Source organism: Melampsora larici-populina, assembly GCF_000204055.1.
Source record: "Melampsora larici-populina 98AG31 unplaced genomic scaffold MELLAscaffold_59, whole genome shotgun sequence".
Classification (NCBI taxonomy): Eukaryota; Fungi; Basidiomycota; class Pucciniomycetes; order Pucciniales; family Melampsoraceae; genus Melampsora; species Melampsora laricis-populina.
In genome coordinates, this window is record NW_006768823.1 from 24,111 (window position 1) to 38,291 (window position 14,181).

At 42.1% G+C, this 14,181-nt stretch overlaps 1 protein-coding gene across 1 annotated transcript; it reads left to right on the forward strand.

The window, feature by feature from the left end:
• Positions 1–11,817: 11,817 nt before the first annotated feature.
• MELLADRAFT_118047 (uncharacterized protein) lies at positions 11,818–13,919 on the forward strand (the record flags this gene model as incomplete). Its single annotated transcript, XM_007416273.1, has 8 exons — positions 11,818–12,188; positions 12,299–12,468; positions 12,553–12,670; positions 12,740–12,936; positions 13,018–13,158; positions 13,190–13,460; positions 13,592–13,654; positions 13,860–13,919. 8 exons carry the CDS (start codon positions 11,916–11,918, stop codon positions 13,917–13,919), a joined length of 1,293 nt encoding a protein of 430 aa, XP_007416335.1.
• Between the last annotated feature and the right edge of the window lie 262 nt (positions 13,920–14,181).

Below are 14,181 nucleotides of genomic sequence, written 5' to 3' on the forward strand. Positions count from 1 at the left end.
CTTGAAATTGGAGGAACAGGTCCAAAGAATCGAGGATTATGAGGGAGGCGAGGTTCTATTCCGTGTACTAGGAAGTATGGAGACTTTCCTAAGGTTGAGTTTTTAGATACGCGGTAGCCAAATAAGGCCTGTTCAAGAACTTCGTCCCATAGGTTTTGAGAGTTGGGAGATACGAGTTTTCGGACTGAGGAGATTAGAGTTTGGTGAAATCTTTCGACAAGTCCATTTGATTGAGGGTGATAGGGACTTGTTTGATTGTGTTGGATAAGATTAGCCTTTAAGAAATTTATGAATTCATAGGAATCAAATTCAGTACCATTGTCAGTGGTTATTTCTTCAGGGACTCCAAATTGTAGAATGATGCTCTTTACCATTTCAATCGCAGCTTTTGCAGATTGTTTCTTCAGAGGAATGGCGCAAGCCCACGCGGTGCCATAATCTATGGCCGTGACCAGGTATTGGTATCCATTAGCGGTTCGAGGGAGAGGGCCTACAAAATCCATTCCCCACTTCTTGAAGAGTCCTCCGCGTTCTATTACGCGAAGACTAGTTGTTTGTTTTGAAGTTGGAGGTGCGGAAAGCTGGCATGGGGTGCAGACTTCTATAACACCTTCGACGACTTTGGTCATGTCTGGGCACCAAAGTCTCTTTTGAGCAGCGTCTAAGGTGTCTTTGACGCTTCGGTGTCCTAAGTCAACGTGGATGCCGTTGATTATATCTTCTGCTTCGCGGCGGTTGATGGGAACCGGGAGTTTACCTTCATCGTCTAAGTTTTGTATCATCAGTGTGTTGTCCTGAATTGAGAATCTTCCTGATCCTACGAGTGAAGGGTCCACACCTTTAGAGAGTTGTTCGTGGTATTTTGAGAGGGTGTTCGAAACTGTCCAAAGTTTCTTGTTCGGTGACAAATAAAGGAGCGGCGGTTTCAGGAGGGTCTAAGTCCTTATCTGTGTATGGGCGTTGAGAGAGTGCGTCGGCGGCCAATTGTTGAGATCCGGGGCGGTTACTGATTAGGACGTTGAAGAATTCGATTTCATCAACAAATCGAGCTAACCGGCGGTTCACGTGTCTCTGGGTCTTGAAGTGTTTCAAGGACTCGTGGTCGGTTCTGACAAGGATAGGGGATCCTTCAATAAATCCTCTAAATTTCTTGAGAGCATGTACTATAGCTAATAATTCGCGCTCTTGCGCCGAATAGTTTTGCTTGGTTTTCGAGAGCTTCCGGGATTCGTACGCAATAGGTCTGAGCGTAGAGTTCTTGACTTGTTTGTTGTATTCGACAAGGGAGAATGAGTCGTCGATTGTTTTCGCGCTGGGATCTTGCTGTAAGACGGCGCCAATATTAAATCCAGAGGCGTCGGTATCAATCACGAAAGGTCTAAAGGGTACTGGGTGTGAGAGCAGCGCGGTGTTGGCTAAGTGATGTTTAAGGGAGTTGAAGGCAACATCGTGCTCCTTCCCCCACGAAATTGCGGCCCGCTTTTTAGGAGATCCTTCAGTTAAAGCGTATAAAGGGGTCGCAATCTTGGAAAAATCTTTAATGAATCTTTTGTAATAGGTTGATAAGTTCAAGAATCCGCGAACTTCTGTGATGTTCGTGGGCGTTGGCCATTCTTGAATCTTTTTGATTTTTTCGTTGTCGACTTGAATACCTTCACCGTCGACTTTATGTCCTAAAAAAATCAGATCAGAGCATGCCCACTTGCATTTTTTGGGAGACAATACAAGTTTCGCACCTTCTAAAAGTTGTAAAACTTTGCACACATCCTTGATGTGCTGCTCAAAGGTTGGTGAGTAAATGACTATATCATCTAGATAAACAAGAGCACATTTATCAAGAACAGTTCTCAATATGTCATTCATCATGGATTGAAAAGTTGCAGGAGCATTGCATAAGCCAAAAGGCATAACAAGAAATTCATACGAACCTTTCTTGGTGCCAAAGGCTGTCTTTTCAATGGACGAGGCTTCCATCATTACTTGCCAAAATCCTGATTTTAAATCTATACTTGTAAAATATCTTGCTTTGTTGAGGAATTGATAAACTTCATCTATTCTTGGTAATGGATAAGAGTTCTTTCGAGTGAGAGCGTTCAGAGACCTAAAGTCTACGCATACACGAGTTTCACCGTTGGCTTTCTTGACTAAGATGATCGGGGCTGACCAAGGTGAATTAGAAGGTCGGATTATGCCTTCGGCTAATCCTTCTTTCACGAAGTTATCAATGAGTAAGTGTTCAGGTGGCGTGTAAGGTCGGCCGTGAACTTTGACTGGCTTTGCGTCGCCGGTATCGATAACGTGGCTCCATTGACGCTTGATGTTAGTTGAAATTGATTCTCTGAAGCAGTTAGGAACAAACTTCCTAGCTATGGCTTCCATTCGGATTGATTCGGTAGTTCTTCCTTCAGAATCTAATATGAATAATGTTTGTTGCTTTCCTTGAGGGTGACTTTGAGGTAATATCTTAACTTCTTTATGATGATATTTGAAGTTCCATCCGAGTGTTTTATAATCGGGAATAACTTCATTCTTTCTTAACCATGGTAGACCAAGAACAAGGTCAAATCCAGGTAAGTCCGTAATAAGAGCTTCACAGTGCTGTAAATAATCTTGTCCCCATCTGAGACTAAACTTTGCTTTATGTCGAATGATCGTGGTTTGTCCGTTTGCTACCTTTACTTGACGAGGAGGGCAAACTTCGACTTTCATCCTTCCTTGAAGGCATGCGGTTCTAGCAAAGTTCCTGCTGAGGTAAATGGTTCCAGCGCCGGAGTCGATGATCGTGGTCGCTCGAAGACCACCGACTAAAAATTCGAATCGAGGTAATTGTGTCTCTCCTTCAGAGAGATTCAATTCGAGATAATTAAATGATAGAGTCGAATTTGATGGGAGGTAAGGGTAAGGGGTTCCACGACGAGGGAACTTCTTTCGTGGACTTGTTTCTTCTTGTGGAAATAGAATATCAGGTTCGTATTTCCTTTTACCGTTCTTGACTGATTTTCTCCATTCTTCAATACTGATTTCTTTGATTTCTTCAGAGCTGTTGACTAAGGTGGCTTGACTGGAAACCGGGGTGTCTTCCATATCGACATCTTCTACTTCTTTCAAGAATAAGGACTGAGATTCGTCTTCGTCCTTGGTGAGATCTATGACTACGCGTTCCGGGGTAGCTTCTTTATCGCCATATCCGGCGAAGATCTCCAATAATTCGTCCACATTGAGCTCGTGGTTTTCTTGAATGTAGACTTGTTCTTTTTCGTCCCATAAAGAAGGAGGGAGGACTGAAGAGTTTCGGGAAGAGGGATCCTTGACGGAGGACTTAGAGGTAATGTCACTATTAATACTTTCACTTTGACTTGAGTAAGGGGCTATGTCGGTCTCATAGTGAGAAGAGACGGGGTTTGAATAAACATCTTGAATTTTGTGGAGAAAATGTTTGAGATCTTCGTCTCCATCAGACATTGTTTCGCACCATAGTTTCTTGACAGCCATCATTTCATCTTGAGCAAGGAGTCCTCTAGTATGATTTACGTCGCGTCGGGTGTAGTGATCTTGTAAGCCCGGCGTGAATTCGATGGCTTCAGGATGTAGATGAGTGATGTCTTCATCCACTTCTAAGTTATCTTTGAGTCTTTCAAGTGGAGTTCTGTTGTCGGGGGTATTGAAGACTAAATCCAAGAGTTTGTCGGGTATGTTCTTCTCATCAATGAAATGTGGATTAACTCCTATCTCAGGAGTTTCTTCTAAATAATGTAGGTCTACTCCTACAGTTGGTTCTTCGACGTCTTCGAAGCGCTCAGAGTCCTCCATTAAATTGAAAGAGAACTTGTTCTGTTTTCGGTGATTATTATTAGAGAAGTTAGTTTTCTTCTTTGGTGCACGGCATTCCTTAGCAAAGTGACCTGCCTTGTTACAATTATAACATTTTGGTTTGTCTACTTCAGCAACATCTAGATCCATGGGAGTTGCTGAATTTCGAACAGGTTGGTGAGATGAAGATTGGTGGCGGTTACGGTTAAAGTTGGAATTGGTACGCCAGCGGGAATCAGTGGAATTAGGAAAAGATTTGTTAGTATTAAATACTGAGCGAGATAATCTTTCATTCTCGCGGAGAGACTTGGCTAGAGCATCCAAGGTCTCACCTTTTTCAGATAGAACACGTCTTTGAAGGTCGTGTGGTAAATTCCTTATGAATAAATACTGAGTTTCCCAATCCGTGAGTTTCTCCTTGGGGATCTTGAGAGAAAGGTGTTTGAATTTTTCGATGTAATCTTCTGAGGTTCGAAATTTGAGGTTGTCAAGAGCTTGTCTTGCTTCTAATTGTTTGAAAGCATAGTTATAATGATCTAATAGCTTACTTTTGAAAAATTCCCAGCTCATACTTCCAGTTCCATATTCTTTAGTTAAATTAAACCACCAGGTCTCGGCTTCTTCCTTCATACATCCTACGACAGTGGATGTCCAACGATCAGAAGGATAGTTTCGAGATGTAAGTATAGTTTCTACTTTCGCGATCCAGATCTCGGGATCATTCTTACCGTTGAAAGCAGGTAAGTCTACGCGTATGGTTTCGACGCGTTCGGTGGTGTTTGGGGGTCCGGTTGGTTGCTGTTGATTGGATAGAGCAAGGGATAAACGGTTCACTTCGTTCTGAAGTTGGGCAATGGCGGCTTCGGCGTCCATGGTTTCTTGATTCGACTGATCTCGGTGGTAAGTGAGTTGACTCTTTGCAAAAAGATTTTCGACGACAAGTTTTCCTGACTATACTTTCCAACACAGTTCGCGAGGCCGTGTCAGTATAGTTAACTTGAAATAAAATAAATATGAGATAGTCCTAAACGGCTTACACTGTTCCAAGTGTAAGGATAATTCCTTTAAAATGATTTTCCAGCTGGTGATACGATACGGTGAGGAATTAACTCAATGAAAAACGGTTCAAAGAGGTTTCGAAGTTAAACTAAGGAAAGATACGATTTCCTATCAATATTCTAGAATTCTAAACGTTGCACTAATACGGAGTGCGAAAAATAATTACTTTGGAATCACTGTTCCAATCTTCGCTTCGAAAAGCCTTTAACGGTCTTGCTGAGCAGGCAAGGATGATACGAAAAAAAAATCGCAGAAATATTTCTGTGAATCTACTAGGTTTCGAGAAGTACCGAAGTATAGGATCGGGTAAGGCTTATAATACGAGAATGGGGAATTCGAGTGTTATAAGGAATTGGTTATACGAAAAGGTACTGGCACGAGTTTGAGTAGAGAGCAAGCTGAGGGATTGATATTGCAGAAGAAAGGTCCGCCTTTTATAGGCGAGACTTTCGCAGTGAAATCATATTCTAGGCTACAAGATAAGAGCACACAAGATGAGAGCCGGAAGCGGCGAACAAATAAGGTAAGTTGGATATGGAAAAGGATATCGAAAGATATCAATATAATATATAAGGAAACAGGTAAACAAAACAATCACGTCGCGTGAACCATCTGATGGTTCACCACACCAAGAAACCCGGATCCGGCAAGGCTTTGTTAAACGGATCCGGAGGTTTCACAATACGAATAACTTATCCTGATGAGTAGATAGCTGAGCAGAACTGCTGGTGCATGATAACCACCTATTCACTGAGCCTGCTACACATATGTAGTGTGGATGTTATGGCTCAGGTGTGGAGTGATAGATCAATTTATGACAAATCATACTCCCAATCATTTTTTCCTGCCCAATTGGGGAAGTTGAATAGTGTTGGCAGTGTCAAGGATGGGAAGAAGGAGTGCATGGTCTGATCTGTGGAAATTTGGGACCATTCACAAAAAAAAGGTTCCCATTGCCAATGAACTCTAGGAACGTTCCCAATTAGGCATAGGTGTCATACCAGTTTGACACATTATCCAGAGCGGAATGTAGTTGGACAGCTATTCAATTTGCAGTGGGATATGCAACATACAATCCAGACAGTTCTGGACAATCTCCAGAAACGATTGTTGTTGCCCAGTTATATCAACAATAACAATATCAATCTCCTTCAGGATCTGTTAAAAATATCATGTGATAGGTGCATTGTTTGCAGTATTTTGTTGTTTGTCTATCTTTTTGATTGTTGACTTCTGTCAAATGTCCATTTCATGCAGTACAATGCGTGTGATTCTAGATGTGTAGGTCAAGGTAAGCAACAGGTTCAAACAGAAAGGACATCTGAACACCTCACCCTTACATCAATTTTTTAAGAATGCAAGAACCAAGCATGTAACAAGATGAATCTTAAACAACTGGCAACTCCAAAGACGATAGGCCATACCATACACCCACTTTGGTCACTGGTGTGTGACGTGTGCAACCAACTGTGCACCACCAAAAAGATGCACTGATTTTCAGTTGCATTCTTGACCCAAAAACGGCATTTGTGAAACCAAAGTGCATCAAAATGTGCACACACATCTTTGCACATAGGTGAATCAAAATGTGCACACGCATTTTTGCACATATGTGCAAAAATCATGCACATTCCTGAAGACAACCAAAAGCCGTATATTTTTTTGATATATGCAACTTCAGCGGTGTGTGACCTCTATTGCACTTGGGTCTGAACCCATCATGGTGATTTTTTTGGACTTGTCCATTTGTTCATCTTTTTTCTATATATTTCTTTCCCTCGAAAATCAATATCTGTTATGATCCTAGTACGGATCACAGAGCTGTCAGTACCTGTGACATGTGAGACTGCCGAACCACCCTTGTACCAGACCGCATCTCTACATTGATCTTCTCTTCACGCTACACTAACTATTCTACATAGTCATCACCTCTTTCCCTCTGTCCCAAGTCCCACAACCCCCGGAAGCTGGTCGTAACAATATCAACCCTTGACCTCACAATTTTTTTTGGTTTTTTTACTTGTCATCCCTGTCTAACATTTCTCACTTTTTGTCACTCTGAAAACCAATCCTGACTTGACTCCCTTTGATTTGACTCCCTTTAGTCTAGGTGATTGATAAACCACACCGACTTGAAAGCTGGTTTGACGCTGGTTTTTCTCAAACTGGATTCCTTTGGAAGATATACAGCTCCGTACATCAGTATAGCAGATGTACAGAGCTGTACTAATCTGAATTGATCACATAGGAAGTCCGCTTCAGAAAGAAAGCCAAAAGGCAAGAATATACATGAATGTGTAGAGATCAAAACAAAGAAACAGGCAGCGCTCGGAGTGCGATCATGAACTCACAAAGGTTGCGACATAATCTTTGGCAAAGGTCATATTCAGGCTTGATGACTTTGATGCAAGACAGAGAACATGTTCTCTACCAAGGGCCAGTTGTTGCTTTGACCATCTCACAACATATGCCCCCTTATTTAATTCTACCAAGGTTGACGTGTCTCTACTTTCTGCAACTTATTGCTAATGGCCATGAGAAGAATTGAGCGCTGGATTTTTTGGTGCAGCTATGTGAGCCATCTATATAGGGGTTTGGAACGCAAGATTATTTTTGCTGTCAGAGGATACATTGAATTACATTTCTTGGGGGTTAGGAAATGAACAATCCGTCTGGATGATGTCTACTTGTTTTCCCATTACAAAACAACTTTGTCAAACAATAGGATTGAAAAACCAGCTGCAGAAATGACTCAGATACCGGCTTCAGAAAGGACCTGAATGATTTAGAATTAGTACAGATTAGTACAGCTCCTTACATCTGCTATACTGACGTATGGAGCTGTATATCTTCCGAAGGAATCCAGTTTGAGAAAAACAGGCGTCAAACCAGCTTTCATGTCGGTGTGGTTTATCAATTGCCTTATTCTATTCACTTGATTTCAAAACTTACCAACTTAAAACTAGTCTTGTTTATCTTAATAAAAAGCTGATTCCATCAAATTCAAATCCCAATCATTCAAAATCAATACTAAATCAAATTCAAAACTTCTTCATTTAAATTGTATTCTTTCAAATTCAAAACTTATCATCTTAAATTCAACTGAAGGCAATTTTAATTGGATGAAATCTGAAGAATTAGAGTTTGGTTATGGGCAATGCCATGGATGAACAAGACTTAGATCATAGATTACTGATCCTAAGTGCTTCCAACTCCAATATGTTGTCACAGATGTCATTCAATTTTGCCAAGAGTAGTCCATAGAAAACCTTCCACGAGCAAATCCAAGTCTTTATCCTCTGGCTCAACATCTGGACACATCAAGCTGCTAACTCCCCGTACTTTTGTCTGGACTGATGATCTTTGGGTTGTGTAGTGTATTTGAGGCATCACTGCAATGTTGACACCCTTATGTATCCAATCTTATGTATCTATGTACCAATATATGTCTTATACTGCTGGAATCTGATACAAGCTTGAAGAATATATCTTTGTCACAAACAATTGACTGTAAATTGCAATGATTGGAAGAATTATCTGGGCTTAGGAATTGTGAGATTGCAATTTGAGAGCACCATTTTTCCATGAGCCAGGTTGACAGGGAAAGAGGCATGTTTAGGTATTCCTTGAATGAGGCATGCCCAGACAGAGCTGTCAAGGTTGTGTTTAACAAATGGCAAATGCTGGTAACCTTGTCAATGATTGTAAAATGTGACCTTTGACAAGTTTACCAAATGTCTTTCTTCACGTAAGGCAGTGTCATGTCTTTTTATGCATACACACACAATGAGAAAATTTCTCAATGTTATGTAAAAGTTGCATATGAAACTTTGTGCGACTGTTTTTACCAAAGGGGGAGGTAAGTATTTTGTGGTCAATCCCATCTAGCACAATGAAGACTGGGAACGGGCATATGTAGTGTGAGCAAGAACCAACACAGACAAAAGTAGAAGGGTATGACACCACATATTGGGGTGGTATGTGAAATTTTATTGATGAAAAGGGGTTAGGAATGAGCTCTCAAGGTAGCCCCAAAGTTCCACAGATGAAACCATGTTCTGGGAACCATTGGAAATAACCAAAATAATGAAGATGCACACTTAGGAAAAGCACCTCACTCTAACATTTACACAGGGTTCACTTCAGTTGTTCCTGAGTGGGCCAGGGCACTACTGGGACTCCCCCAACAGTTAGCCTCCCCATCTCCTCTGAATTTGATGTCAATAAAATCACCCAGCATCAACTTCTAGAAGAGGCGGATATTGCAGAGGTTGAAGCTTGGAAAAATTACATCAAGAATAACTCGGACTATATATATTTTACCATCAAAGAAAAGATGGCCCAGAGGCTTACTGCCAATCCTCAAGAGTTTCTGGCGGCCAAAGCAAAGTTGAAAAAAAACCTCAATGAGGTAGTTGCAGATTACACCAGAAGACCACCTCCTGCAAAAGTTGCTGCTAGGGTTGCTCAAACAACTGCTTCTGTTCAGAGTTATGACAGAAGTAGATTTGCTGTAGCTGAAGCTTCCCTGGTGGCTTATGGGTTCCCCCAGTTGTTGCTTCAATAGAATAGTGCCCTTGCAACTCCACAGAACTCTGCTATAATCAACATTCTGGTAGCCTCTTGACTATAGTGGCATAATGCCAGAGGTGTCCCTCTTTGCTATGATATCCCATCATAAGATGAAACTCCCAAGCTGGCAAAAGAAATTCTTACTAGTGGCTCTCAAATACATTGACAGGAGATGATTCCTTAAAAGTGTTCACCTTCCCAATCTAAGGTGCTTCTCTTTCACTTGACCACCAGGATTTGATTATAAGTTTGCTGAAAGAGACATATAAAATCTTCTCTTCAATTCTTGGCATTATTTTCTCTTTAATTCTTTGAGCCATGTCTTGCTTATCTCCTCAGAAATTACTTCCACTCATCTTAAAAAAACTGTCTGATGAAACCTTTGTAAATAGAAGCCGTGACCCCTTATTCCTTGAAGAATTCTGGTGACCTGAATATACCAAGTCTTTGTCCATATCTTGACCAGGTCATCATTAATGTTTTGAACAAGTATGATGTATCATTGTCAATCTTGCTTGTAAATCTATTTTTTACATCTTTCAGCTCTTGTTCTATTGGCATTTCCTCAATTTGCGCAGAGAAGCTTCATGTTTGTCACCTCAAATCTTATTTCTTTCATCCTTAACGTAATTGTACGGCTTTGTGTTTGGTTCAATTGCCAATGTTTTCTACCCCAAAAGGAAGACCTCAAAGGGTTGAAGGGTCCAGTATTTGCAAAGCACCAGAAAGTTGGATGGAAAAAGGTATGCAAAATCCAAAACAATTTGGGCCAATAGCTTTGATCCATGGCTACAAAGCTTGACAGATAATGGTTACTGACCGGGGTTTCTACTGATGCCCCAAATCACAATCAATTTTTTTCTAACGTCAAGTTCAACGATGTCTGATCATGTAATCAATGTAGATTTCACCATGTTAGATGCAGGTAGGCTCTTTGTTATTATTTTTAGACGTGTCATCTTTGTGGTAACGTGAAATTTGTGATCCCTTCATCAAGCTCGATAGCGGGGGCCCATCCGATTACTGTGAGTTGTTGTTTCGTTGGGGAATAAAAATCCAAAAAAATACCCATGAACACCTTCATTTCATTGATTTCTGGCTAGGAAGCAACGAGACACTTGCAAAGTACTTATCTGGGGATTGAAGCCTTGCAATCCAGCACCCTTCATTTACAATTGTGTACTTCCACCTCCGACAGACCCAATGTCGACGCCTTTTGAGGCCGAGTCGATCTCAGATGGGATGGATGGCGACGATGCTTCATCCACTTAAACTCATATCACGATTAGAAAAGATAAGATACACTTTTCTCTGATTCTACAATCTTGTAAGGTGCGGTACTTGAAATCTGAGGACACCATCTGAGGAAGTCTAACACTCCGGACCCGTTCAGCCGTCGACCCCACACACAGATTGTTTCTTAGGGCCCAGATGAGGCGGTGTTGTCTAGACCGATTGGTGCGCAGTTCGGCAAAGCATTGCTCTGAAGACTGTCCTTCGAGAGCTTAATATGGAAGTATCTGCTCTAGCACCGGCCAGGACGTCTATCTCATCGCGTTATTCGACTCCGTGTCTTCCCGCGCACTCAGCGAATCCAAGTACTTTGGACTATCTCATCTTCCTTATTCTTGTCTTCCCAATCCGAATTCCAAGTTTAACACACGAGAAATGACAGCCTAGATTTGGGTGAAGAGTCTGAGACTTTTCAGCAGGGACGCTGGCGCCCACACTTCCAAGAACAACAAGAAAAACAGAAGCTTCTGCGGAATCAAGATATTCTTCTCTACTGATTATTGACCAGTTGGCTATCTGTAGAACCGTCCGACTCTTTGCTTTATTCCCCTGTCCAAGCCCTCTCTCTTGATACACAGGAGTATCTATTGGTGGTCATTATAGAATTGTGATTCTCTTTGTGGTGTATCATGATTGGTCTATATCACATAGTAAAGCACAACAGGTAGCAAAATATACATAGAGATTCTCAGTCAGCTGGATCTTTTGTCAAGCCTTCTGAATCTGGGTCCTCGCGCAGTGTGATGTCGTGTCCATGGGTCTGCCTTGTAAGAGCAGGAACTCATCCAAAAAGTCTTGGTCAGGTACAATCATGCACCTCACCTGAAGGAAATCAAAAAGTGATGCAGCACGACATATCCATGTTGCGGAGACTTTTGAGACTTCTCGTGTACAGACTCTGCAGACTGGACTGTCATGAAGCTGTTACACGTATTTGCGCGAGAGGAGATCTTAGATATCACGGGAGCGACATGTGTCGCGACGCATCAATGATAAACCTAGTAAAACCCATAAATGTACATATGTACAACCAAGATCATGAAAGATTAAAGTGGACCGTTGACCGTTAGCATACAGCTTCATCTCACTCAATAGAAGCTCACCAAAGCAAACCTTGACTTCACTTTGAGCAACTTTTACAACATTCTGGCACACCAATCAACCGATCAACTGATTCGAAGATGTCAGGAAGATTCTTGACAAGCTCAGGCCCCATCGGCTTTGTTCTTCAGCTGCCACCCGGTACCAAAGTCCTTGTTGCGTTGATGGTTGGATTATCCACCCTAATTCAACTCTTCCGATTCAGCCTTTCTGAACTGGACCTGAAAGCTGTGTTTCGTGGACGAATGGACGACAGTCTGGCTTTTCCCTGGCTTGTCATGGTTCCCGGAAGCGTTCTGTGGAATCCCTGGACCATACTTACTGCAGGCTTATGCGAGGTTGGACTTGTCGAGGTCAGGCATGGAAGTCTTACTGATCGATTGATTGCAGCTGAGACGTCAACCTTGAGAGCTAATATACCTCCTTGTCATGAAACTCTTGCGACATATGCTTTTAAACTTAGCTATTCTTCTCTGTGATGGCCCTTTCGCTTTGTGGACGGTATCTAGAGAGGGTTTATGGTCTAGTCGAATTTGTCAAGTTTTGCTTGGTGACGATCGGCGTTTCGAATGTTTTATGCGTCGCTGTCAACGTCGCGGAACATTATGTTCTCAAGGATAGTGGGACGTTCTTGTAAGTGCCGAAGCTTACTGTTTCCCGACCCTTTCACCGGCCTCTTCATAATCCAACATGTTTGACGTCTATTGATCTTATCAGGTATGGCATGAGTTACCATGGGATGATGGCGCTTCAGGCTGGATTTTTGGTTGCATTCACGCAGTTGATCCCGGAGCACCTTGTCCAGCTGTTTGGCGTGATCAAGATACGGGTCAAGGTGACGAACAACAACGCACGGCTCAAAATATCCAGGTCACTCTAACTGATAGACATATGTCTCACCCAGAACCTACCCATGCTTTATGTGGGCCTTTCGAACGTGATGTGTTTACTTGGTCACCAATCCCCGTTTATCCTCATTCAAATGGGCTGGCTTGTGTCTTGGTATTACCTCCGATTCATCAAATATAACGAAACTGGCGATTTCAGAGGTGATCGAAGTGCCACTTTTGATTTTGCTTCTTGGTTTCCGGGCTTTGTGCAGTAGGTTTCGGTCTTTGGTTTTCAATCTTGGTTGTCTAATCTCTGCATTCCGCTGCCATGCCAACCCAACCTTCGTTACAGGCCCTTGATACGTCGTGCATCCGATATCATATTTTCATTGGCAGTCAAAGTCGGCCTGCTCAAACCATGGAGCGCCCCTGATATTGAATCAGGATATGTACCCGTACCTGGGGGTGCCCGAGCCGAAGCTGAAAGGAGAAGGTTGATCCTGTTTCATCGTCACTTTTGAAAGTACATCGTTATATGTTCCTGATGTATGGTGTAATATCTTTCCATACAGAGCCATGGCTTTGAAAGCGCTAGACCAAAGGCTGGCATCGAACAAATCCACACCTGCCCCTCACGGTACATCTTCGCCAGATTTTTCAGGTGTCGCAACGCAAACATCTCCAAATACAACAAAATCATCTGCCTCACCAACTACTACTCATGCAGCAGTGGCGATGATTACAGCACCTCAACAGGCCGTCGTAGCGTCACAGAAGGACACGTCGACAGAAGGAGTAAAGGAAAAGCTTTGATGTGGAAAGTGATAAGATAATGCTGTAGTCAAGTTTGCTACCTAGCTGCTCGCCTCTCCATCAGCTCGTATGTCCTGATAAACCATCACAAAGGACATCTCCCAATCTTCCAGTCGTCTGCTTATCCATGCGACACATACACCATTGCAGTAAGGTGTAAAAGCATTTCATCAGCGGTAAGTGCAGCGATCAAGTCTCCAGTTTAACTCATCATTGTGATCAAATCTTTTGACCTCGCAAGTTGCCGCCGTACTTTATTTTTCTATGTTATCTTGTTTTCGCCCACATATACTTTGTTTCGATGTGAGTGACTGGTTAAGGGTCGTGGAAGGACCGGTGTTTGATATAGTTTTATTGCACTATGTTTTGAAAATGTACAAGTTTTGGTTCGGAATTGCTATAAGATTAGAATTCTGTAAAGTCTTTGATAACATCCCATAGATCCACCTACATTGAGGCCTCTAAATGCAATGTTGAGATCTATGGTTCAGTTCTCGACAGTCCTGCAGGCATACAGGTTCGTCGAATAACATGTAATGCTAATCGGATGATGCGGTAACCAATTGATCAAACAGCTTCTTTTCAACAAAACTTTACAAAGTCATAAGCCACGTGACAAAGGGTTTGAAAATAGCAAGTACTTTGTCGAGTTTGTTTTGTTACCATCTTACTTCGTCAGTTACAGAGCTTCACTCATATTTTT